Genomic DNA, 27714 nt, shown 5'->3' with positions numbered 1-27714 from the left:
AGGAAACGCCAATCACCAAGCTGGTGGTGCCCCTATCGCGCACTCCCCAGCAGACACGGAAGTGGACCGGAAGTGCTTCTGGTCCACATCCAGGTCTGCTGCCAAATGCACTGGGGACACCCCCCTCCCACCCACTGCTGCACTCCTATGGGACATTCCATCTGCCCCAGCATCACAGCATTCACAAGCCACCTGGTACCTTGAGGTATGTAGAAAAAACATTTAAAGCTGGGTCTATATCCGAATTGTCAAATCTTTCCAAATCGCTCTAGAACAATTTGGAGGGTTCCAATTTGATTTGGAGAGATTAAAGGGTCTCCTAATTTGATTTGGATGTGGAGATTCAGCCACCAAATCAGATTGAATCTCTACCGAATTGAATCGGGGACCAAAGCTTTGCACAGCCCTACTGAGTTTGTTTAGGTTTCACCTTCAGTTTTGTCTTAAAAACATACTTATTGTATAAATAACAAAAATTTTGGGAATGTACTGGATTTGCTGATTATGTAATTCGGCTACTAAGACTTGTATGTAGTTTGTATGTTGGATAAGAGAAAAAACACTGAAGATTGTGTTTGTGATGATTGATTGTTTTTCTTATATGTACCTTGTCCACTGGGACCTAGATTAAAAATAATTAAAACTGATTTTGCATTTGCAATCAAAACTTGTGCAACAGGCCCTGCCTTTAGTAAGTTTCAAAAACAGGAAGGACACATACAATCATATCATAGAAGTAGGGTCGGAAGGGACCTTGTAGATCTTCAAGTCCGAGCCCCCGCCTGGGCAGAAGAAAAACTGGACTCAAATGAGTCCAGCCAGGTAGGTATCAAGCCTCCTCTTAAAGATCCCCAGGGTAGGAGCCAGCACCACTTCCCGTAGAAGTTGGTTCCAGCTCCTAGCTACCCTAACTGTGAAGTAGTTCTTGCGGATGTCTAATTTAAACCTACTCTTGAATAATTTGTGTCCATTATTCCTTGTTATGCCAGGGGGCGCTAGGGGAAACAGTGTCTCCCCCAAACCCTTCTGGTCCCCCCTAGTGAGTTTATAGACAGTCACCAGGTCACATAATTGTCCTTGAAGTTTTAAGTTAATACATTTTACTCAAACTATTAAATAAGCATTTTAACAATAAAATGAATCATTTGTCATTTCAAAAATAGGTGCCAATTTTCTTTTGAGCATTTAGTCTAAGATGCTGCCATTTGCACTTATTCAAAAGAATATTTAAAAAAAAGATGACTGCTATGACTGGTGTTGGGAAGTGAAGATCTGCTAAATGATTGAAACAGGCTTAGGGACACAAACATTGAATAAATGCAGTGTAATTTTTTTAATGAAGGAAAATCTCTGTAAAATTGAAAATAGTTATACTGTTACACAGCACTGATGTTAGCGAAATCTTGCATGTTATGGTTATAAAAACAGATAACTTTTTTCAGTATAAGAAACCCCCCCCCCAACTACTATATGTTTGATCAATAACGTTGCAATGTACTTATGATCTACAGTGAATTTAGTGATGACTAGTAGAACATCAGCTATCATTAAGAACTGTTTCTAATAAGCTGCCCACCATCCTTGACAAGTATCCTTAAGCTGTCAAGTACATTTTTGTTTTATGTATAATTAAAGAATTCTGTGCAGCAGTTTTCCTGATATTGAATTAAAGATGACATCCTTCAGGTATCTAAAGCACAGAACAGCACAAGACAATTATGAATTAGATTATATTTTGCCTTAGGATTCCATTCACCTCTTGGACCTTCTGTGCTTTGTTCAATATCTTGTGAAATTTATGACATAAGAATGTATAGTCCTTCTGTACAGATACCCCAGCAGTCTCTTGAGTAAAATATGGATTGCCCAGAGAATGTCTGTGGTTCTGACATGTTTTACTGATTACCTGCTGTTATTAATGGAGAAACAGGGCACTTCTGTACGAGATGCTTAATGCGCAGTAGACTGATTGGCCGTGCATTACAGCATCACAGCAAAAACCATGCTATTAGGCTAATGCACAGTAGTATTAGTCTGCTGCACATTAACCATCATGAAAAATGTGTACAATTGCACTAAAGCATAGTAGGACAACCTACTGCACATTTATTTAGTACTTCCTTTTTCAAGTACTAAATTTAATGTGCAGTAGGCACTGCACATCAATGAATGTGTAGACACACCCACAGTATACAGGTATCCTTCTGTCTTGAAAGACAATATAATTGCGCCAAGAGGCATCAGCTTGTTAAGTATGAAATATGAAGCTGGAGTGACCTCTTCAAGGTGCAAAAGCCTGGGCAGTATATATGGAGGCATTAGATTGCCCCTCTCGCCCTTGCTGGTTTAGTCCAAAGGCAAGGCAGGTGCTAGTACATTTGGAAACGGTTTAGTTGCAGGAGCTATGGAGCAAAGATCATCCATTTGTCTGTCTGTTGGGGCTCCACTTCTAGATTGGCTGTTGGGGTTACAGAGCCCAGTCTACTCTATTGTGAAGTAGACTTCAGTTCCATAACCTTTTAGTGGCATTTTCTCTGCCAATAGTAAGACTAGTACCTCCCTCTGAGGTGCTCCTTTGCCCAAAGCCGTTAGCATTAGGTTTTCAGATTAATTAACCACCACCCAGCACTTGCTGTTAATAGTCAAAGGTAGTACCGTCTGCTGTAAATTACAGTAGCAGGTAAACCTGACCTGACTGGTAGAAAAACAGTAGAAGAATATGTTTTGCCATGTTAGTTTATTCTATAAATTCTTATAATAATAGTATTGAAGGAGTCATACATGTTAAGTTGATTATGGTCAGTGTTATTATATAACTGTCAGCTTAATTGCAATATACACCAAAAAGTTTTGACACAGCAACATAATTTTAAATTATTTCCATATATTTATTAAGGTTAGAAAAATCCTGGCTCAGTATGATCCAGATTTTATGCCTGTGGGCCTTGATGAAGCCTACCTGAACATAACAGACTACCTGGAGGAAAGACAGAACTGGCCTGAAGATAAAAGAAAATACTTCTACAAAACAGACAACATTACAGAAAATGGTAAGGAAATTAGTGTGTTCAGAAATGGTGAACAAATTAGTGTGTTCATAAACCAAAATAAATGTTTCTTGCTTTTACAGTTTGGCATAACACATTTGGAATTGGTGTATACTTTACTTTAGTACACAGATGTGCCTTCAGAGAATGAGAAATCCTATTACAACGGCAACTCACCTGAGCTCTTATTTAAATGTATTACAGGTATAGAAACATGTAAGAAGCGAAGTCTTAAGAATATGTTAATGATTAAAAGCCGACTACATTGAGATCTGCATGTTGAAACTTGAGGTGGAAACTCCATCCACACTTGGATTCATCACCAGGGGCATTGGGCAGATGTTTGTGCAACTTGTTTATTTATGCACAAAGTTAAAAGCAAGTTTATCTCCCAGCTTTTCAAAACTGTTGGGAAAATCATTAAGGAGATAAACAGGGATGTCTTTCAATTTGGCTGAAAAATATTAGACCTTTTTTTTTTTTTTAGATAAACTCAGAAGAAACAAAATAGGCAATTTTCTTACAAATTATGGGGAGATGACATTTGTATACTTTGAATTCTTCTGAAGAAAGTCATGTCTATCTTAAATGGAAAAACTGCCATATTGTTTTATGCCACAGAGGCAAATCCTCAGTACAGGGAACTTCCACTGAAATGAATGCTAGTTTTGTATTTTGTTGATCTGTATATCAATAACACTGATACTGGAAGTGATTTATGTGGGGGTACATTTGCACTCATGAGCAAACTCTTTAAAGTCAACAGGGCTTCTTCCAGACATAGAGATCCATTGAGCCAAAATGACTTGCAGAATTAGAGCCATTCAAAATAAGTTTATTCTACGCTAAGGCTCCCAGGTTTTCTAGGTTTAGAGCAATTGTAGAGGCAAGATTTCTGGGTCTTTCAGGGTTCCCAGAGAGCCTGAAAATGTTTCTGTTTTGGAACAATCAAAACATTTTTGCAGTAGAATTTCACTTCCAGAAAAAAAATGTTTTTTCATTCTGATTTGGGACAAAAATAATTCAGTATTTTGAATTTTTTGGGGAAGTGAAGTTCAGTTTTCCAGGCAGTTGTAATCTGAAGGTCACACAAAAATCAAAGTGGTAACATCATGACTTCTTTTATTTTTTTTAAAAGTAAAGGGTTTTTTTTCAGCTAAATAGTTACCTGAACATTGTGCACAGAAGAAATTGAAATAGCCAGTTTGGCTTTTGTCAGAAGGTGTGTAAGGGAATCAGTTTCTGAAGTATAAACTGTTTACTAAGAAGGATGAGTTCTACTTCTGTGTATTTTTCTATATTGCAGGTAAACAAGATCTAAATGCACCTGATGAACTGAAATTGAATGAAGATGCACTCTCCTCTTCACTAATGTTGTTTGAAGATAACACTTCTCTGGCAGAGGAACAACCTATCACTACTACTCACCTGCACGCTGAAGAGCAGAGAGATCAGCAGTTGTTAAATTCAGTTGTCTTTGGAACTTCTGCTGAGGAAGTTGTGAAGGAAATACGCTTCAGGATTGAGCAAAAAACCAGACTGACTGCTAGCGCAGGTACACAACTGTACATAAATAAAAATACTCTGTACTGCCATGATGCCTTCCATCCCTGCTCTCAAAGTGTATTGCAAGTGTTAAAAGATAGCTCTGCAACACTCCTGTAATGTAAGCGTATGTATGGATGTGTAAACTCAGGCACAGAGATTGTGCCTTGCATAAGGTCACACAAAGAATCTGTTTCAGAGTCAAGAGTAGAAACCACACTTGGGCCTTTTTTAATTGCAAGAAAATCTTTCTCTTTATCTGTTGTCTGTCACTGGTACTGAATCTGCTTGTAAATTACAGTAATAATGTCATCTGTTTGTGTCCTACTTCCCTTTCCAATTTTTTAACAGTGTGGAAAAGCAACCCAGTGGACTAAGATGCTAGTCTTGCTGTGGTACACATGTTTTGTTTAAATCCAGATGTAGAGCATTGCTTTTGTAAGCTTCTGATCAGATCTAACAATGGATGCTATAGTGCATGCTGGTTAATATAGAGACATGCTAGCAGAGCTGTGTGGATCTGTATGCTGAATCCATGTCTACCCTGTGTCTTGTACAAGCTATTTTATTAATTTTTCACTTTCTTGAACATCAGGTATATTCACAGGTTAAAAGGGAAGCAAATTATTAACTGGACATCATATTATCTGCCTTTCAAGACAGTGGCAGTTTTAGATTTCTGCAGCTTGCCCTTTCCACAACCCAATCTGTACTACCCTTTCCGAATTTTACCCGTTTGCCTTGTCAAAGGTTACATTTCTTAGCACTTTTACATATGCTCCAGAGGTGGTAGAAGGGGGTAGTGCTTTAAGTAGAGCAGCTCTGAAAGTCACTATAATTAAAGTGCTGCCACATCTCCTGTATCAGCATTTCTGGGCTTGAAAATGGCAGCAGGAGGCATTTGAATTAAAGCTTGTTTGACAACCTGTAGTTCAAGCACCCCATCGCTATTTTTAAGCATGAGGACAGTGATACATGAGACACAGGAGGCTGCTGGAGTGTGGCAGTTGCCTCCGCGCTCGTGCATAGGCACCCCTAGAGACTTATTTCAAAAGCTGCTTTAATAGCTTCTTAAGCCATGTCAAAGAGTTGCCAGAAGTTTGATGGCATAGGTAAGGAGAGGGGGAATAGGCAGGTAGAAGGTACTGCAGGAAATACTGTTTGTAAGAAGAGGATGAAGAAAGAGGATGGGAACAAGCCTGATGGTGACTCCACATATAATTTCATGCAGGACCCTGCAAAACCTGGAGGAGCCCTGATTCATGGCTGAAAATCCCAAATTTTATCCTCTTCCACTGTTCAGAAAATGGACACAAAACATCAAGTTTTGACACACAAATCAAAAGCAATTATTGTTTTAAGTCTGATAAGCTAGGAGGTTAATTGGGAAAGAATAGTTATTATATATGAAATAAGATTCCGAGCATCTCCAGTAATTAGCCTTTAACTCATTTAGGTCAGAGTGAAGACTTAGTATATTAGTTTTCTGTTAGTCTCCTCTGAGGTTCATCTGTGAAATGAAATCTGTTCACCACAAAAAGCAAGAAATAGAAAAAGAATAAATAAAGTATTAAATCAACCTTAATTCTCCAGAACTATGTATTGGTGAAGGTCTAGTATTTTAGCGTGTTAAATTTGTTCAAACTATTTTCATCTAATATCTGAACTGTGCTTAAGAGAACCCTTATTCATATCTAGACCCAAATATTTCCTTTTCAGCACAAACTTGCTCTTGTAATTGATGTTACAGAAAAGTGTGAAGGAATTAATTTAAAGGGATAGTTTAAAGGAATTAATTCCTTAGCACTTAATGAAATGTTGCACTTGTACTTTTTATCCTGAAAATCTCAAGATACTTTGCAAGTTCAGTCTAATGTATAACTTATATAGAAAATCCACAACTGACATGATAAAATGAAATGCAACAGTTCTCATGAGCCTATACTTGTAAAAAGTGTGCTGTAGAACAGAGGTTCCCAACCAGTGGGCCCTTGTTTGCTTGGCTTGGCTCCTCAGGCACACACCACCCCCCATCGCTCACTTGGCTCAGCTCCTCAGGCTCATGTGGCCACATCCCCACTCCTGGCCTGGTCTAGCCCCATGGCCCCTTGCTCCTTCCTGCCTGGCTCCGCTGCTGGTCCACAGTAAAAAAAAAACAAAAACAAAAAAGTTTGGGAACCACTGCTATAGAACATTACCAGATAAATCTTCTTAGAATATTAAGCATCTCCTACTTTCTCATTTTGTTTAGTCTTTTCCACACAGATGTAGGAAAGTCTGACATTGGATAACCTCACACCATGGAATCTTATAGGAATAAGACTTGTGGCTAAAATAACATTTCTTTTTTTTAAGGAATTGCTCCAAACACTATGTTAGCAAAAATGTGCAGTGATCAGAATAAGCCTAATGGACAATTCAGAATTCCTCCTGATAGACAAGCTGTGATGGACTTCGTAAAAGATTTGCCCATTAGGAAGGTGAGTTGTGTTGCCACAGTCACTAGGCAGACAGGTGGTGCAGGAGTACTGCTGTTCTAAAAACAGATTATTTGCTTCAAAATAGTTATATTTTTCAGTAATTTGCTTAATTTCAATGTTGTGTTTGGCTTGAATTGTGTTGCATGTTGCATCTCAGGCTTTCATCTGAAGAATTCAGTTTCCAACTTCATTCACACTTCATTAATTCTTCTTCTTCAGGTGCCTGGTATAGGAAAAGTAACAGAGAAGTTGTTAAAAGCTCTTGGAATTTTGACTTGCTCGGAACTTTACCAGCAGAGGGCACCAATATCTCTTCTTTTTTCAGAAACATCTTGGCGTAACTTCTTGGATATCTCACTTGGTTTGGGGTCAACCCATTTGGAAAAGTATGACTTAGCATTTGTTTTTTCATATTTACTTTACATTTTGCTAAACGTTTTCCAAGAGGAATTATGCTATTAATGTGTTAATACATATTTGCTGAGTTTGTCTTTAATAATATCTATCAGGTATGTATTTCACATGTATTTTGTATCTTATGGCATAAAATATCATTGTAATTTAGTTCTTTTATATCAAGTAACAAATGCTTTAATGCTGTACCAAATGTTAACTTTTAAAACAATTGCTTTTTAACATATTTGCATATATATTTAATATACTTGTTGTATAGCTGTTCTGAGCATAATATCAATAGAATTTATCAAAACCAAAACTGTTGCTAAAATCTAAAAAATCTGCCAAAAATCCATAAATCTACACAACAAAATTTATAGGGCATCATTTGAGATAAATATGTAGTGTGTGCCTGTTGTTAGATAACTCTTAGAATCTGATAGTTATCTAAACAAAGAAATTCAGAAGTGTTTGTTTCTTGTAACTAAAACACTTTCAGTGAATTATTTATTACATGATCTTAAGATAAACATAGAGCATCATTGCCTCACCTCATGTTAACTGCCATAGCTCCATGCCATCCAAGCTGAGGATCTGCTTCAGTTCCCGTAATGCCTACTGTGTTTTGATATTTTACTTCTTACTTGATTAGTACTAGTACTGACTCTTTCATTAATTGGAGTAGCACTCAAGGTTTGTGTGTCCCCCTTTATGTCTAATCTAATCTATGATATCATATCATGGCATTCAGTTGAGTTACCAGGAGCCTAGTTCAAGATTCTGAAATCTTTTTTCTTGATTTGGCATGCTGTTTCTTATAGATACCATTTTCAAAAGCATCTAAATTCCATTTAGAAAAAACAATTTAGCGCTTACGTCAAATTTTGTTGAAAATCAACAAGACTTTGGCTTCTAAGTGTCTCTGACATTACTGAAAATGTTATTCCTTATTCACTATTACTTCTCTACCATCTAGAATGGTCTTTCTCAAACTGAGATGTGCATGCCTAATGGGGGCAAGTAAACTTTCTGGTGGGTACGAAGGAGGAAGAAGGGGAAGGGAAAGGGGAATAAATGGAGAAGACAGAAGAAAAAAAAATGAAGAACAACTTTTCAATATCTCTCAGGCTGTTGGAAAGTTTACAGCATGGCTGTAGTGACATAAAGTGTTACTTTTGTATTATCTTTAACACAGAATCATAGGGATACACATCAGTATTACATATTTAGAGCCCTGCCACATGTTTAGGTTACAGCTGGATAGAAACCAGCTATAAAATTTTTGCTCATTAAGCACTGGCTCTATTTACAGCTGGATGGACATTTTTATAGTATGATAATTGCTTTGCATATGTGGCTAGTGTAAATTTATTGCATGATCAACTGGTATTTTGCGTAATAAATGTAATTTGTGGCAGGGGTCTTAAAAAGGCAGAGAAAGCAGGGTAGAGATGCACTTGTACAGACTAACTGAATCAGTGATGTATAAGCTTTTGTGAGCAAGAGCTCACTTCATCAGATGCTATGAAAAGACATACACAGCACTGGCCCTCAAATAAAGTAATTTGAATACAAAAGATGGAGATGAGAGGGAGGTGGAAGAGAGTGAGGAGGAGGGTATTTCATGAATGTGAACCAAAAGAAAGTTTGAGCCAGTGATTAGCAAAATGAGAAATCTTTAGCATTGCAAAATAATGTCATATAGTTAAAACAGATTTTTAAAAACACAAATGTTGTAAAATAGTTTTGGGACCTTTGGAATCAGAAAACACTATACAAGTGTAAGCCATTGTTGTAGTATGCTTCTTTTTTTTTCCTTTAACAAAAATTGAAAATCTCAGCTTCATATGTGCTACCACGAATCTTTGTCTTTGTCTCTCCAAAATACAAGGTAAACATCACTGAATGGCTGGAGGTGACTTGTAGAAGGATAAAATTATCCTTTGCCATTTTTTTTCATTTCTATATGCTGGATAAAGAACTATTTTTTGATTGGTTGATTCATTGATGATTGATTGAATAAGTGTCTATCGTTTGGGGCTTTCTTCCCCACTCCTTTTGAAAATCAGTGTGGACAGTCTGGGGGACTTTGTTCTAATAACAACTGGAATAAATAAAGCAATAGGGACATTACAAGATACAGGAACATGAATATTAGTCCTCAGAAGGGGAAAAGATTGAGCCATACTGTCTAAGACTTTTTACTTATACTATTATTTTATTAACAGCTGTTTAATTTAAATGGCTATCTCTTGTTGAAGGAAAACCTGTTACATTTTTAAAACCTTGCTTCTTCCAAAGAAGTTTGAGCTGAGACTTGCTAGATGTTGTCTAGGTCAAAACAGAAAAGACCACATATTTCTGATCTTTATAGGCAAATAACAAGTTAAAAATAATTTTTAGGAAAGTCCCGAGTGTACATTCTTTACATAATAGAATGAAGTGACAAAGGGGCCATAAGGCAGTGTTTCAAAAAAGAAATATATCCTTCATAGGTAACCCTTTAAAAGGATGGTACTCTTGGGGCATGTCTACATGTGCATTTAGGTATGCCTAAATTTAATGTGCATTTGCTTAACGCGCATTAAGGCAATTTAGACTTGTGTCTACACATGCACCCATTAAAGCGCATTAACACCATGTGTGTGGATTGACATGGGACTAAAGTTTGTCCGAAATCAGTCCATAGACAGCATTAATGCAACTTAACACCTCTACACATGCTTTTGCAGGTATCAAATGTAGGCGTAAATAACCTAAAATTGCTATTTTTAAGGCACATTAAGGGCATGCACATGTAGATGTGTTCCCTAAAAGCACCTTAAATCGGCACGTGTAGATGCACCCATTACGTCATAACAAAGCAATTTTCATCTTTAAAAACAATCACCATTATTTGTGTTTTTAATGGACACATTGCATGACATAGGTAGGCAGGTCTTTGAAGAAAACAAAGTATTAGCTTGTTTTAAAATCAACAAAGCTTCTGTGGTCATTAATGGATAGAGCTGACTCAGATTACAAGTGTTTAATTGTATTACAAGCCATTCCTCTGTTTATTGCTTTAGCTACAATAGCCTCAGTTTCACAAGGCAGTTTTCGTGCTGTTTTCTATTGACTTGAAATGTTAATATGGAAGATTCTCAGAAATATTAACATTCAGATCCCATAGAAAAGATCACTATGCCAGCCTGGTTAATTGTAATGGAGTTATGAAAAAATAATGATTTACTCTGAACATGACTGATGTTTTAAAAATACTGTTTTTTTTAGGGATGGAGAAAGGAAAAGTATGAGCACTGAAAGGTAAGCATTTTAATACACAAACTAGTTTAACCAAAACCAGTTGGGGTAATCATCACATTTATTTGATTAAATGCTAGAGGCTGAGACAACACATAGCATAATATATCCCATAATTATTGGTTGATATTTCACATATATTGACACCGGTGGTTTATATGCAGCAACTTCACTCATCAAATTCAAGAATCCTTCTCTTTTGCCTTAAGGGTTCTGCATAATTTTGCTTATACCCACTTATCCACCCTCTTTTTTCTATCATCTTTCATTCAGCCTGAGGCCTTGAAATAAGATCATATCAAGGTTTTCTTATTATTCCATCTTCTAAGACTGTAGGGGCCAACCTTTCTGGCAGGTGTGCCACATATTTTCTAATTCTGTATCTCACTTTGTCTTCCTTCACATTTTTACCCGTACCCCTTGTGTATCTATCCTGCTTATTGAACGAGGCAAGGGGCCTGAAAAAATAGCTTGTAATCACATAATTAAGTGTATTGCAACACATGCATGCAGAGAGTCAAGATTTAGGTTATACAGTAAAATCTCTATTATAGGGCATGAGTGGGGAATGCCAGGTGCTGGTCATGTAAAAATGCCAGTTATCTTAAAATACTGGACTGGGGAGTGTGGGGGGAGCTTGCACACAGTAGCAGTAGCAGCACAGGGTAGTAGATGGTGGCGGTGGCGGTGGCAGTGCAGGGGGGTTGCATACAACTTGCACATGGCAGCAGAGCAGGGTGTTGGATGGCGGTGCAGCGGCAGTGCAGGGAGGTTACATGTGGTGGTGGCATGGAGTGGTGGATGATGGCTGTAGCAGTGTTGTGCCGGTTAGTAAAGTATGCCACCTAGTAGAATGCTGGAAAATATTTCAAGTGCTTAACTTTGTAACCAGTCTGATGTTATTTTAGCACAGATTTTTTTTTTAATGTCATGTTTTAGTATTAGCTTTTTGAACCAACATAGTTCAAGCCGAAGAAGAGTGAGTACTCCTCTTATTGTCTGTTTTAACTTATCAGCAGGGTTTGAATCTTGGGCCATCAGCATAGCCTAAACCAGTAGTTTACAACCTTTTTTAATACCAGGACCCATCTGTAAACATCGATGGTCAGTCACAACCCAGTACCCTTTACTCCTGACCCACTGCCCCCCAGCCCATCAGTGTGTTGGGCAGGGGGTGAGTTTGTGGGACGGGGTGGAGGTTGTGGGGGGATCCCATGCAGCCCCTTGCAGGCTGGAACTCTGACAGCCTGCAAGGGATAAGGCACAGATTCCTATGTTTTTATCCTTTAAAGGAGAATCCATTTTTAAAGTTTGTTGATCTATTTTTCAAGTTTGTTTGGGACACTTTCAATATACAGTAAACTCTCTGGTAACCAGCACCTTATAAGCTGGCATGCTGTGTTAACTAGCATGCCAGCTTATAAGGAAAAGTGAAACTGGAAGTGCCCACCATAGCACTTCCAGTTTCTCTGAGCCCCCACAGCCTGGGGCAAAGCAGCCTGCGCTGCTGAGCCCCCACCGCCTGGGGGCATAACAGGCTGGTGGGGCTGTATGGGGTCCACCTCCCTGTCCTGCAGGGCCCGCAGGAGGGTCGGCACTGTGGCGGGAGGGGCAGTGATGCCATGGGAGGGGCAGCTGGGGCCACTCAGTTAACCAGCATATTTTGTTATTCGTCATCCCCCAGGAATGGGGGGTGCCTTTTAACAGAGCTTTTACTGTATATTCTTGTGACCCACTTTGGGGTTGCAACCCACGGGTTGAGAAATGCTGGCTTAAACTACAAGAGGGGAAGCAGCAGGAGAAGGTTGTTATCCCAGAGGGAAGGAGGGTTGCTGGCAGCCATGTGTTGGATCTGAGTAGTTGTGGGGAGCAGTCAGCCCCTGGATGAGTAAAGCTTCCTGACTTACATGATGCCTAGAGTGTGGAATGAGTTGCTTTGGTGATGTGCTGTCCAAGAGTAAGGTGCAATAGAGTGGTATCCCAGTCTACCCAGTCTACCTTGCTCACATACTCTTTCTGTCTTAGAGATGAGAGCTAGTTCCTCCTCCAACCCAGATGCAGACCAGAAAAGGTATTACCACAGCACTTTTGCAGAATTAACTACAGTTTTTGCAGAAAGCTTGTTTTCCCTCTTCTGACACTAGCTTATAGTTACCTTAAAATCTTTTTCTTATCACCTTTTGTTGTTTGTTTCCAGTACTAAGCTTTCAGGTTGACTTTCTAATCCTCTTTCCTTTGATGTCACACAACAATATGCCAAGAAGATTATATACAAATGTTTTGGCTGGGTTCATCAATGCAGTTTGTATTCGCATTTTCTCTTGTAAATATTTTGGCATTCTGAATCTGATATTTTAAAAACATTTTATAAAAAGTTGGACCACTAACTGTTTATTTGGTGAAGGTTGCAAACACTTTTGTTTGGTACTGCAATTGAATATGCACAAATGTTTCTGTTTATTATAAATATTCATTCTCACTTTAAAAACATACACAGAGCCTTCCTCTGGTGCAGCTTTATTACTCTGTTCATGAAAAAAACGGTTTTGTATGGCATATCATCCCTGATAAATTCCAGGATGCCTACTGAAAAAAAGACTTGATTTCTATGTTCACTTAGGACATTTGGTGAAATAAACACAGCTGAAGATCAATATGACCTGTGTCAAGAACTCTGCAAAGATCTTGCTCAGGATCTTCAGAAAGAAGGACTTAAGGTATTTAAAATCATTCTGTTCCTGTTTTAAAAAATTACTGTCTCATCATTCTGAGTTCCCAGGTCCACATGGTTGTCATTAATGCTGTTTTCATGATTATGACCTGTCTTCTGGCCTTTTGTTCACTGACAATTGGAATGATATGGGCAGGATTTTCATTTAGCCCAGAAAGCTATCTTGTGAGAGCCTGTAAGAAATGAAACCAGTTCTTCAAGTTATTTTAACATGTAGTACATGTTCTGCTAAACAACTGTTTCTTAACCAAAGGGGTAATAGAGCTGCATAAAACAGGGGTTTGTCCAGGAACCTTGCTCTGGCCAAGTATGCAATTATAAAGCATTTAAACGGTATATTCTTCCTTGACTTATTCTTAGTGGGCACAGCCCATAACAAATTTTGTTGGTTTATGAAACATAATGGACTGTATACACTTAATTTCTACTTATTTTTGGGAAAGAAAGCTTCACTTTGTTCCATGGGAACCTACATGCTAAAGCAGGGGTGCTCAACCTCCAGCCCACTGTGCTGTCATCTGGCCTGCAGGATTCCCCAAGGGCTTTGGAAATGTGGTGGTGCCCGTCCCTTGCCACCCAATCCCAGCCCACAGTTGGCAGGGAGGGGTCAGTGCTGGTCCCTTGGGACCCAATCCTGGCACATCAGGGATGGGATGGGGCAGTACTGGCCCCCCCAGGGCCCAATTGTACCATGTGGGGGATGGGATGGGGCAGTGCCAATCCCCATGGGACCCAGTCACGGCACATGGGGTAGGATGGGACAGTGTCGGGTGCCCAAGGTGGAATCCCAGTGCATAGGACAGGGAGGGAGCAGTGCTGGGCCTCAGCCCCAATGTGGGCCATAGACAGCCCCATCCAACCTGCAGGCAGGTTCTGTGCCACTCATTTGGCTCATGGGGCCAAAACGTTGAACACCACTGTCCTAAAGCAAAGCATAGCAAACCAAGAGTCTTATATAAGTCCCAATCAGCCCTTCTCAGCCATGAAAAGTTATGACATAAGGAAAGTGCATGTTATAAAATCCTCCCATTAAGACAAGTAAAGGGTAGAATTTTTAAAGCACTAAATTAATTTGACGGATGAACCATCTGGACGTAGGATTCTAAGTCAATTTGGTAGTTTGACTGTGTTATCCAAACTCGTTGAATGTGAGTGAAGAAAGAGATTAGTAAGTACTTTTAAGTTTTACTGTTGCAGCACTCTCAAATAGAAGGCATTTGCTGAGAAATTACTGAATTGCATGCATATATTTGTGCCCCATTTTGCTCCATTTGCTCTACTCAAGGTATCTTTGGCTCTAGTTAGCCTGGGAAGTGCCACTGCTGCACATACTCCACCAACTCTTTTAATTTCCATATGTCAAGCCCAGAAATGAGGTGGAGAAACTACTCTGGGGGTGTCCCATATCACCACTTCTGGTTACATGACATATAGAGAGCATAGAAGCTGCATGGAGGTGCTTTCAGTATGTCACTGCCTCATTTCCCAGTTTGGCATGTGCAAGGAGGAACTTATTGAGAAGTGGGGGGTCAAGAATGGGGCTCCTTGGGGGTCCTACAGAAATGATGTGGATCTGCCTGTAGATGATGCAAGGGGAACAGACATTCATTTCAGATCCTTTATTGGGCATCCCCTAAGCATGAGTAGGCATAGTTATCACTGCTCTGCAGTTCCTAGTTCAGGAATTGTTGGAGTTAATAAGAACAGTGGAGCTGACATGCCTAGAGTGTAAAGCACATTGGCAATATGCAACTGGCAGATGGTCTTTTGGGGACCATAGCCAGCTGGCACAGTTCAGAGCAGTCTCCAACTATTCTGCCCTGGCAGCATGTTACATCCATGCACAGAATCCTACTGTAGGCTCTTTGACAGCCCTTCCTCCTCCCACCCCTATCCAACATAAGTTGGATGCAACAAGAATCTGGCCCCCTTCTTTAATGCCTTTGGGCACTGACAGACATGCAGCTAACATTCACTGTTGGGTCCTAGGGATTGGGAGATGAGTTACAGTTTAGAGCAGCTATGTCTTTGTAGCCACTCTCCCCCTAGCCCTGCCCCTCCCCCCTCCAAGGCTGGCACTGTTTTTGGAATGGGAGAGGGAACTCGTTCTGGGGTGCGACAAGTGGATTGGAGGCCCCCAACCTCAGTATAATGAGGGTTCAGATTGTCACCCAATCGTGCATTTTTAAAGCACTCTACAGCCATGCACTTCTGTCAGTGCATGGCTATAGCATGCTGATGGTGCAGCAGACTGCCTCGATATTGCCCCTTATGTAGACCCTAAAGTGAAGTTCAGCTGTGTGAGAAAGTACTTTGCTCTAAGGATTCTTCTCTACTGTTTGCTTTTTTGTTTGTTTTCTAGGGTAAAACTGTTACTCTGAAGTTGAAAAATGTGAATTTTGAAGTGAAAACAAGAGCTTTCACCGTGTTGTGTCCAGTTTCTACTGAAGAAGAAATATTTGCTGTTGCTAAAGAGTTGTTAAGGACAGAGATTGATAGCGTTGCCCCTCACCCTTTGCGACTAAGGCTTATGGGTAAAATGTTTCAAACGCTTTGTTTTTCTTTTTAAAGCTAGATACTCAAATGTAACATAGCAGCAAACTGTGCACCTAGGGCTGACCCAAAGGTACTGCTTTTATTTGCATACACGTGCACCTTTCACCCTGAAAATTAGCTACTGGAAGTGTGAAGAATAGAGGACCTAACTATGCAGGTGCCCAGCTGGCTGATCCTTCTTCTTGAGCTGGATGGGCAGCTGGTAGAGCCTGCCAACTCAGCTGAGGGCCCACCTTATTCAAGGAGAGGGGCTGGGCAGTTTGGCTTCAACAGGTTTGAGACATCAGCTACCTAGCAGGCACTGCTAGCTGCCCATCTGCTTCAAGAAGAGGGCCCAGGCAGTTTGGCTCATCCAACAGCACCTGCTGAGTCACCTGAGGTTCAATACTGCTAAAGCCATCTCTTCTTGAGCCAGGTGTCCAGCCAGCAGCACTTGCCACATTCTGCAGTTAGGGTGTTAACAGCAGCCACAGTTTTGCTCCCCCCACATTTATTACATCCGCTTGTGCTTCCCCAGCAAAAGTACGTACTGGTATTTTCTAGGAAAGATTCCCTCTCCCTTCATTCCAGCTTCTAAAAACAAGAATCATGTCTTATTCAGAGTAATGTGGTACTTGCCTTTCAATAGCAATCATGAGGACTGCTTCAAGTCAGAGCAGTTCCAGATTGCAGTACTGAATGCTGGCTCTGAAGTAGCTGCTTTACTAACACCTACCCAACCTGCCCTTATGTCAGTGTGGGGATAGATGAGCCCTTATGACCATAGGAATCTTTAGCTCTGTGGCCTTAAAGGAAGCTTTAAGCCTGTCTGTACCATAGCCTGTCTGTACCATAGCAGATAGTAGCTGAGTATCTGTCCCTGTCATCTTTCTAAGAAAGCAGTGCTTAAATAAGTATTCCATTTGTATTTTGACTTTGTTTTAGGTGTATTATGACTGAAGTGCCACAGTTTCTTGTGAAAATGAATGTGCTTTGATTTTGTGACCTGAATATTCTTAAGAGCTTGTGTACCTTTCTATCTTTTTCTTTCTTGAACCATTCCAGGGTCTATTATAAAACACAAGTTAATATAGCTGAAGAAGAAAATATTCCATCTAGAATTGACTCTTTTGGACTTTGATTCTTTCCACATAACTGTGTGAAGTTTGTGGGATTTCATGATGCTGTTGAATTCATGGGCACTGATGAATTAATGTGATGAATTCATAGGCATTAAAATGACTAGTACAGTGATGGAAATGGCTTGCAAACTTTTAGGACTGGGTCTAAACTTAAGCAGTTGGTAACACACATTCACAGCATTGTTTTTGTTATTATAACAGAGACCAACTAAAATATGGTGGTGTGTTAAAACTTTCTTATACCCTTTGATGTCAGTTACAGATTTAGATTAGATGTCTTGTTTGTCACATTCTAGGTGTGCGCGTCTCAGGTTTCCTAAATGAAGAAGACAAGAAATACCAACAAAGGAGCATTACTAATTTCTTAAAACAAGGCAGAGGAACTACTGTTCTTAGGCTTCAACCAGGGAAATCCAATGAGGACCATTTTACAAAACCTCCAGAAACATCTCCCAGAGAGAGCTTTTTTGATAAAAAGAGAGCAGCAAGGCAAAACACCAACCAGGAGCCTTTTATAAATGAAGCAGTGGACAAGCAGAACTTGTATGGTATGAAGTCATCAGTAAATCCCATGGCAGAAACAGGTCCAGCCATAGGCTCAAAAAATTCTAATGAAGTGAAGAGCCTAACCTGCCCTGTTTGTTTTGAGGAACAAAGGAGCAGCAGTTTGGAAGCACTTAACAGACATATCGATGAGTGCCTCAACAAGACCCTGGTAAAAGAGAAGACAGTGACATCAAAGAGTGCAGATTCAAGAGAGAATACACACAATTTGTCTCTGTACATTAAACATAAAACCACTGATACAGATACAAAAAATAAAATGAACACATTAATGGATGTAGGGCACCCATCAAATGTTTCTGACAACTCTATCAGCAATAGTACAGAAGCGTTTGCTATAGTACCTAGTAAATCCAGAGCAGAAAAAGAGCATAGCCTGAGTAGTGATACTTCTAGCTATTTGTACTTAGACCAGAATGTTTCTTCCAAAATTCCATTGGAAAATGCAGGACATTATGAAAAGTCTGAATGTGTGCAAGAAACTAAGTCTTATTCCTCTATAGCCATTCAAGATGACATTCTAGTTTGTCCAATTTGTAACTTAGAACAAAAAACAACAGATCTTGCAGTGTTCAATAGGCATGTGGATGTTTGCTTAAATAAAGGCATTATTCAGAAGTTGACAGAGGAGAGAGTTTGTCTCCTTAAGAATCATATTACAGAAAATTCAAAAAGAATTGGTGAGTATTTTGGTCAAGAACATCTCTCTTTCAAAAATTAGCCAGTAAAAATAGCATTTAAGGTATTGGGTTTTTGGTTTTGGGTTTTTTTTTTTGCTTGTTTCTTCATATTTTGGAGCTTTGAGTCTGGTGAAGTGATTTAATGTACAAGGCATGAATATTTTTGTGATTTAATCTACAGGGCTGAATAAGATAGGCTTGAATTTTTCCATCTGCAAATACTGCACTCCTTTATATGAGAGGGTATAAAAATATATAACAATTTAATTAATGTCAAATGATACTGATGTAAGCCATTACGATGTAACTGTTAATGTCTGCAGGTTTCTGTACTGGTACAAACATAACAAAATGATTGCATCTTTAACTTTGTTTCCTTCAAGATTAAACTCAAACTGGATTTGTGAATTGGTTTGCTACACTACTTGCTTGTTCTAGTACTATGGCTGGTTGTGGAAAATTAATTTTTGTAATTGGCTTGATAAGAAGAAAGACAGAATTAGAGACCAAACACTACAATTAAAGATGTAGTTCAAAGTACTTCCACACTAATCCATCACAAGAACTTCCAAGCTTCTTGTATGCAGTGACAATGTTGGAATGTCCTAAGAACTAAAAGTTGATGGTTTTTACAAGGAAATTTCTCAAATAGCGTAGCTTTCCTAGGTATGCAGATAATGTTTTATATAAAAAATTCTGCTTTTAGGGCCTTTAAAATATTTTTTATGTAAAGGATAATTAGTTTTAAAAAGCATGAATGTCAGTAGAGCATGTTGGAAGCCTGTGGAATTGTATTTATGTAATACAGAAAACTATAATCTGTTGAAATTCACCCTTTAAATTGTAATTTTATTACAAAGGTATTGTTTTAGTCATTCATCTGTATTGCATATAAATGACAGTACTAAATCTGGAGGTAATTGTGCGATGTTGTTTGCTTGTGAAAAGAATTGAGTCCAGCAGCCATAGGAAAAATGGGAAGGAAGTACTTCACCTGGAAATGTTACTTAAATAAATGCATTTTTTCTAACAAGTTCTGCTAGGAATGCAGACCCCATTGCATTCACTCTGCATTTTAATCAATAATTTGTCTTGTTCTTTAGGAAGCCTGGACAAAGCACCTCAGAGTATGAATCCCACAACAGGAACAAAAAGGTAAGAGAGAACTCTCAATAGGAGTCTGTGCTTTGAAACCAAAGCTAACAAACAGCTCAATGCTACAAAAATTGCATAACAAAGTTATTGTCTGGTAGATTTCAGGGGGGGTTTTCCCTTTCGTAATGTGTTTACTTCTTATTTCAGGTCTGGATTAATACCTCTACAGTCAACATCAAAGAAAGCCAAAACATGCAATTCCAGTCACACAATTGAAACGTTTTTTAAATGAATACATGGCAAATTATTTTATATGAAGACTTGCATAATATTTTATGATTACAGATTAGTTTGGTATAGGTAATGGGTTAGGACTCTGATTCCTTTAATTTTAGAAGCATTACAAACCCCGTAAGATGAAAACAACCCTTAAGACAGAGGAACGAGCGGAGAGATCACTCAAATTATTATTTATTAACTAAATTGTGTTGGGGGAGTGTGTGATGGCAGTAGGCTTTGTTTTGTTTATCTTGAAAATGTGGAGATGCAGGATTTTGGAGGCAGGAGTAATCCATCTTCGATTGATAGTGACTGATAGTAATTATGTTATGGTGCTTGGATTATGGAAAATCAATGAAAAATGAGGTGGGCTCAGTTCAGTTCATGGTAGGGAGATAATAACAGAGCAAAGCATAGGCTCACGTTTGTGCCTTAATTAATAATCTCAAGAAAGAGGGGGCGGAATTTAAGGCTGAATCCATCTTCCATTAAAGACAGTGACTTCAGTATGAACTGCTGGGCCAGGCTTGAAGAGGTCAATCCTAAATGTTGCTTAGTGTTTTTATGATATGTTGAGTGGTCTTAATTTCCAGTGACTTCAAAAGCCTTGCCATAATGATGATTTACTAAGCATGAAAAGTGGGATGCTTCCAGAATAGGCTGAGTGCACTCTCTGCGCTTCACTTCTACTGGAGATTAGAGAGCTTCAGTTTCCTGTGCAATCATTAATCCAACACTTTTCAAAAGTACTAAATTCACTTTAATAAAAATAAAGGCAAATATAGTGCAATATTAATATGAATCATGCAAATATGCATGCTAAAATAATTGCTCTTGATAAATTGATAAAGGAAATGACCTTCCTATTGATTACATTTTTTCTTTCTTTCTGAAAAATGTATGTGTAATTCTGTATAAACCACATTTTTATGGTGATTTGCGATGCAGAAAGACATGAAGCAAAATTATTTATTGAAAATGTTGTATTTACATTATTTCCTCAAATTTCAGCATATTTAAATATTTAGTGTTTATAATAAAATGTGCTTATAATGTAATATTTTTTCAAGCATACCATTTTATAGCAGCGTTGCAATTCTTGGATTTTTTTTTTAAAAAGAACTCACCAACCTAAAAATTATCATTCAAAATCAGCGTAATCACAAAAGAAAATGTCAACCACAAATGCATTTGCCTATATTAGCTATGTGGGGACTAATTTGATTTACAAAAAAACATGTTCAGCAGGATTTGTTTTATGGGTGTGGCTGTGCTTCAGTGTACATCTGTCTAAACAAGATGTATTAACCCTCTATCTAAATTGGTGGATTACTAAATTTTGTGTGTTAATATGAGGCCTAATTGTATTAAAAAAGTATAGAACCTGATTGTATTCTTGTTTTTTTTTCCCTGTGATTTATAGAAAAAGATTTAACAATTGTAGCACATAGTTAATAGAGAAGGAAACAACACAGCTGTTGAACAAATTAAATTAATCCTTTTGGTCCTGGCAGTTATTTTATAAACTGAATAAAAATGTGGTTATTCTCAGCATAGAAATAATGTGTACAGAATGCTCCTCATGACAGAATAAAAATTTAGCTTTTCCTACAGACTTGGAAACCTATGGGTTATCTTCTGGTACCAGTGGAAAATTTAGCTGCTTTGAAAAAAAAAAAGGAAAAACTTTCTTACTAGCAGAGTAGTAAAGCACTGGAACAGGTTACCCAGAGATGTTGTGGTCTCTCCATCCTTGGAAGTTTTTAAGACCAGGCTAGACAAATCCTTGGCTGAGATGATTGTTGGGGTTGGTCCTGCTTTGAGCAGGAAGTTGGATTAGATGATGTCCTGGACTAGGGACAGACATTCAAAGAGCCAGAGCCTGAATTGATTCAGTCTTTGCAGGTTGCTGTAACCTACCTAGATTGAACCAAATTGCAAGTGAATAGATATTTCCTCTTGATTCAGGATATGCAGGCACATGCCTGCAGCGGCTCAGGCCAGGTGCCAAGGGGTGCTAGAGCAGCCCTGGGCTGCAGGAAAGCTGTGCTGTGGGGGTGTGGCCAGCCCTGGCAGTAGCCTCAAGTGAACTGGCCAAAGAAGGGGTTTAATTCCTTCCTCCTCCCACAGGCACCTGGCACTCCCCCCCCTTGCTGCTGCAGTGCCAGTGGCGGGGGCATGGCCAAACACTGGCTGGCATGGCCCCCTGAAGTAAAGGGGGAAGGAAGAGGGTTTATTCCCCCCTCCTCCCTGCTGCCCCTGGGGGGACACAGCCAGAGTCTGCCAGCCACAACCACCATCTCCACCAATTGATTGCTCCAAGGGGCAAGCAGTGGAATAAGACCCCTCCTGCCCCCTTGACCAGATGCTGGAGGGTGTGAGGAAATAACCCCCCTCTCTGCCCATGTCATCTAAGGGGGCCATGCTGGTTGGCCCTGGCTGTGTCCCTGCTGCTGGATGGGCAGCAGCCCCTGTTATGGTTTTCTGGGAGCGCAAGCCTCTTCCTAGCGGGGGGCCTGCACTGCAGGCAGGAGCGAGGCAGGCAGAGCTGCCACAGATTGCATGGGTCAGCGGCAGCACTGGGGCTCAGAGAGGTGGCCATAGCCCCCCAAGTCTCCCCTAGCGTGCTGCAGGGGGCAGCAGTCGGGACTAGCAGACCCTAGCTGCGGTTCCTCAGGGGGCAGAGGGTGTGGAAGGGGGGGAATAAACCTTCTTCCTGTCCCCTTTGCCTCAGGGGGCTATGCTGGCCAGTGTCTGGCCACACCCCTGCCCTTGGTGCTGCAGCAGCGAGGGGGGAAGGCCTGGTAGACCCCAGCTCCGGTTCATGCTAGTGGGACAGGGAGGGGGGGAATTCACTTGAAGCTACTGCCAGGGTGGCCGTGTCCCACCACTGGACCAGTGAGTGGAGAAATACCTGGCAGATCACACCGGTGGGACAGGGGAGGGAGGGGTAAAAAAATCTCTTCCCTGGCCACTTTGCCTTAGGGGGGCCAGCATTTGGCCACGCCCCTGACCCTGCTTAAGCATAAAAGGAGTTTCCAAGGCTGTAGCATCCCATAGTATTTTCATCCTTCTGAAAAATTCAGTGTCATCTCAATGTAAACCAGTAGGATCTATAACCTTCCTTGTTTTATTTTTTCTGATATTAACAGAGATTACTGTATAGCTCAGTATCAGACTTCTTTGCTTCAAACAAAATATGTCTGTTAGGTAATGAGAATAGATCTTGGCATAAAATCTGCCTTTAACATTCAGGAATCTGTTTTTAAGACTTCTTGGTGTAGTTAATAATAGAGGCTGTTCCCATAAGACCCCCCCCCCCAAAAAAAAAATCCAAGTAAAAGGAAAGACTTGGAGGTAAGGGTGGTCTCTGAATAAATGGGAGGTCCAGAAATGGACCCCTTTCTGAGTTTTGTGGCCTTACTCTAGATAAAAATATATCAGTCCAAAATCAATATTTTTATTGAGCACCTGTTAAATCATGTTTCATTTTATCACACCTTTTTGCTACCAATCAAGTGTTTGGGGCTGTCTTGAGTTTTTTCTTGTTAGTTTTAAATGATACAAATATGGCTGTTTGCAGACGTGGAAAAAAAATCGGTGTTTTACTTTAAGCTCAGTGTGTTCCCGGAAGAGGCAATGCATTAATTGTACCCAGCTTTCCCAACATCTGTAGAGATCAGGCACTTCAGTGGGGCTTATTTGGCATTGGGGCTTATTTGGCATTTCAATAGCTGATTGAATCAGCTTTAGCTAAAAGTGCCAAAAAGCCCCAATGAAGCTCCTGATCTGCACAGACGCTGCACAGCTAGGTTGAACTAACGCTACTGCTTCTGGTAGAGCGCATCCGTCTGTCCCCATCTCTGCCCTGCCCTCCATTTCTGTGAGTGCCCAATTTTTAACTCTGAAATTCCTTTACTTACAGTAGTAAGGGACAGTGAAGCTTGCAAAGTGCTTGTTTTGGAAAGAAAAGCCTTAGTAAGGCAAGCACAGAAGTAAATGGAGGTCAGCTTCTCTTGATAATAAAGCATGTTGCAGTTACCAGGAGAGTGAACAGAACCAAAAAACTGTCCAGCCTCATAATACTTTTATCTTGCATCAATTTAATGCTTGTCCATCTACAGTAATTCTGTCATTTACTTTCTGCTTCCAGATTCTGAAATTGGATCTTGCCTACAGACTGTTTCTTTTATTTAATGACATTGTGACTAATTTCGTATGCTGTAGTTTTTTGATTGCTGAGAGTCCATTAGTTGTCTTCCTAGAATGCGTTAGGTTAAGTCTGTTGCTTTTTTCTCATGAATTTTCCTACCTACATATCTGGTAAGGCTGGAGATTTGGAAAGTTTTCCAATACTGGTTGTTTTTTTCATCTGCTGTTTTTCTGTTGCCCACTCCCAGAATCCAATTTAATTGCCTGTAGTTTTGCAGCTATGGGTGGTAAAGGGCAAGTCTGGGCAGCAGGTGCACTCCAGGACAATTACAACAGACTGTGTTGAAGTTATTTATCAGTAGTTTTCTACTTACGCTTTTTAAGGATAAAGATGTGGAAAAACACTGTGAGCAGTAATTGTGAAGAGCCATGCTGCTAGGTTGGGAGACTTGGGAGGAGTCTTGGCAAAGGCTCAGCACCCATGCTTAATGTCTTGAGGTTGGGAACAAATGTTATCATGCACGCTGTTTTGTGGGATCCCTAAGCCTTCTCTCCACTTCTCACTGTTATTTATATGATGACAGCATCAGCTGGGACCAGGCTGCTATGTTACAAGGCACTGTTTAAACACCTACCTCAGGATTCCCATGCTGTGAGGAACTTATGCTTTAAGACAAGACACAACAAATAAGTGTAACAAACGCATTTAGAAGACAAGGTGGGGGAAAGGCAGGATAAGGAGAGCAATAAAAGACCCTACCATTCCATAGGTACATGGTGTATGCACACGTTAACTCTGTATCAATTATACATATATTTTTTTTTAATTTTTGTGTCCAACCCCAGTAATCTATGCTTTCACAAGTTTTTCTTCCTTTTCCAAGATCCATTAAAAATGACTGTGGATTTACCTAATTGTTATGCAAATTATTTTTGCATCAGTTTCTTCCCTTTTTAAAGAAACTACAACCATCTACCTTTTTCCTTCACATCACTACTTTGGCCATCTTTCTTTTTTTAATAAAATAAAATAGAGTCCAACCATGTAACCAGGGCAGCCACCCCAGAGAAGGGAAAAAATGGCTGCTGCCACATTCATGTGGTTATGCCCCAGGCATCTCACTGCTTTGTTATGCCTCTGATAAGGTCTTCAGTTCCCATGTACCCTGGTGCTTTTGGGGGAGGAAAGCTGCTGAAATTAAAGCCCTGGACTCCATAGCCATGTCTGCATGAGCAGGGGCATTCATTTGTGGCAGCACAAACAGTATTGCCACAAATTTGTGCTGCAGTGTGGTTTGCAGCTGGATACATTGTCCCGCTGCTTCATATACTGCAGGGTGGGCTGGCTGGGGCACAGGGTGTCTCAGTGTGGGGCTAGCAGGCAGGCAGCCCCTATGCTGAGGCACCCTATGCCCCAACCAGCTGGGGAGCAGCCCAGGCCTGCCTACTCCCCTGTCTCTGCAGTGTGGAGCCCCCACAGTGAGGCACCCTGCAGCCCAGCCACCTGCTCCCCAGCTGGCTGGGGTGCCATGTACCTTGAGACGGAAGCTCCATGCACCTCAGGGTGGGGGCTTCACAGTGGAGCCCCCACACTGAGGCAGGTGGAGGCAAGGGAGCAGCCAGCCCAGGGGAGTGGCTGGCTGGGGTTCAGGGTGCATCAATGTAGGGGCTCCATAGCGTGGAGACAGAAGTAGGCAGCCCTGCCTGCTCCTCTGTCTCTGTGTTTGTGCCAGCACATTATACTTTGACGTGCTTTGCCCCCCCCCTTTTTTGTGGGGGTGGGGTTGTTACTGGGAAATCAGACAGCTTCCTGCACTGCTTTCTGACGCTAGTGATAACTACCAAATTGGAAGGCCAGATTCTTTTGAAATAGTTGCTATCTCAGTAGCTTCCCAGTTTTATTTTCAAAGTGTGTGCACTTTTAAAATGGCTGTATTGGAAAGATCAATACCGATGACACAAAGAAAATACAAAATGGTACTTAGGCTGAATCAACTCAGCTGTATGCGTGGGTCTATATGAAGTTGCAGATCTCTTATGTGGTGCCAACTTCCAAGGTAAACATCATAATGTAAATAGTTACCTGACTTTCAGTTGCATTACGGGAAAGAAACACTAAGACCTGTATTAAATTCCCACTAGTCAAAGACTACAAAAAATCTTGTGCTCTAAAGAATCTGTCCCAGAACACCTGAGTCTTAGAACTTTAATGCAACTGAAAAAATCTCTGACTGAGCCTTGGCATGGTGAGTCATGCGTTCTCACTGTTCAGTGTTTACTTTCACACTGTATTTTTTTCTTCATAATGTTTATCTATGGGGTGTATAATTGATTCTGGTGCTACTTATGAAATGATTAGTTCTTGTTTTTTCATATCGTTCCTAAGATGATGATGATCATCATCATAATTACTGTCAATTAAAAAAAATCTGCACAGGATAGGATGTGCTAAGTGGCTGAATTTTTTCTAATTTTAGGTTAAAGTATTAGGTTCATATTAGATTGTGGTGTTTCAGTTTAAAATTTAAACAAGTAACTGGTCACTGTAAAAGAAAATTATTTCAATATTCTGTGCAAGGCAGTCATCTGCACAAAATAACATAAAGAGAATTGAGGCAAAATCTGATGCTTTTATTTTATTCATTTTTCATAATTGCAGAAAAGGTGTAGCAGGCTTTGTGAAGTAAAGGAGCTAAGAATAGGTGACTGTAACCAGGAACAAAGCTTTGTTTCCTTATTTGATTTTGTTGTTGCTCCACTTACTGCCAGGAATGGTATGAACTTCAGCCGGGGACAAGCTTCCCCTGCTGTTCCACATTCATCTACCAGCTGTGTCCACACCAGGCAGACAGGAGGTGAAATAAAATTACCAGGAAGTGGAGCTAACTCAAGAGATCATTCTACCTTCAGTACTCTCCCATTTGCCTTTTTTTGTGATACAGGGGTTATCAAGGCTTTAAATCAGGGGTGTCCAACCTTTTTTAATGTGGGGCCGAATCATGAACTTTTTATCAACCAGTGGGCTGGCGAGCCATATTCAGACACCCTCTGTCCTGGGCCAGAGAGACCCTACCTGTGCAGCCCTACTGCACCTGCCTGTTATTGCAAGGTTCAAGGTCGCTGCTGGTGGGCAGGGGCAGGAGTGACCTATTCTGCATCCAGCCAGCTACTGCCCCAGAGACTGAAGGGGAGAAATAAATAGCTCTGCATCTCCATCCCCCGAACAGCGCAGCCCCATGAGCCAGCGCTGCCCAAGGGAGCCAGAGTGAGGCGGCCGGTGCACCACAGCCCCTCACTCACCTGCCCACGTGGCCCTGCATACCATGGTGCCCGGCTGCCCGCGCATGCAGCCCTGGTGGCCTCTGCGCCGTGAGCCTGGAGTGCAGGGTTCAGCAGACACCGGCTCCTGCCACCTTGCCCCACAGACGTCACACCAGGACCCTGCCTGCTGAGGCCCCCCTGTGCCTGCACCGGGCACCATGCCCCATTCCCACCCCACAGCCGCTGAGCCCAGTGGGTCCCTGGAGGCGGGTGGGATGCTGGGGGCAAGGGGCCAAGCCGGAGAGAAGTAAAAGCAGGCACTGTCCCCAGCTTGTCCCGTCAGACAGCTGGGGCAGCTCTGCTCTGCACAGCCCCTGGGGTGGTGGTGGTGGGACCCGGCTCACATGACGAGCCCGGCCCCGTGGAGGTGAGCAGCTCCCCTCCCCTACTCACCTGTCCTGAGCCCAGGACCTTGGGCCTCATAAAATGGCTTGGTGGGTCGCA

General features: G+C 40.8%; 1 protein-coding gene across 2 annotated transcripts in view; it reads left to right on the top strand.

Moving 5' to 3' along the window:
* The window catches only part of POLK (DNA polymerase kappa), a 62103-nt gene extending 40918 nt beyond the window's left edge, over window positions 1–21185 (top strand). Inside the window, exons 6-15 of one of the 2 annotated variants that reach the window (XM_019532229.1) lie at window positions 2897–3050; window positions 4354–4602; window positions 6948–7072; window positions 7292–7458; window positions 10742–10774; window positions 13392–13488; window positions 15865–16036; window positions 17476–18423; window positions 19527–19578; window positions 19726–21185. In XM_019532229.1, the coding sequence (XP_019387774.1) occupies window positions 2897–3050; window positions 4354–4602; window positions 6948–7072; window positions 7292–7458; window positions 10742–10774; window positions 13392–13488; window positions 15865–16036; window positions 17476–18423; window positions 19527–19578; window positions 19726–19810 (2082 nt within the window). In that variant the 3' untranslated portion in view covers window positions 19811–21185. The remainder of the gene's footprint in view (window positions 1–2896; window positions 3051–4353; window positions 4603–6947; window positions 7073–7291; window positions 7459–10741; window positions 10775–13391; window positions 13489–15864; window positions 16037–17475; window positions 18424–19526; window positions 19579–19725) is intronic. The other variant, XM_019532230.1, reaches the window with a different exon arrangement.
* The last annotated feature ends 6529 nt before the right edge of the window (window positions 21186–27714 follow it).

This window comes from Crocodylus porosus, unplaced genomic scaffold (assembly GCF_001723895.1).
Source record: "Crocodylus porosus isolate Cpor-Errol unplaced genomic scaffold, CroPor_comp1, whole genome shotgun sequence".
NCBI classification, from domain to species: domain Eukaryota; kingdom Metazoa; phylum Chordata; order Crocodylia; family Crocodylidae; genus Crocodylus; species Crocodylus porosus.
Note: the sequence above shows the minus strand (reverse complement) of the source record. Positions and strands in the feature narration are given on the sequence as shown.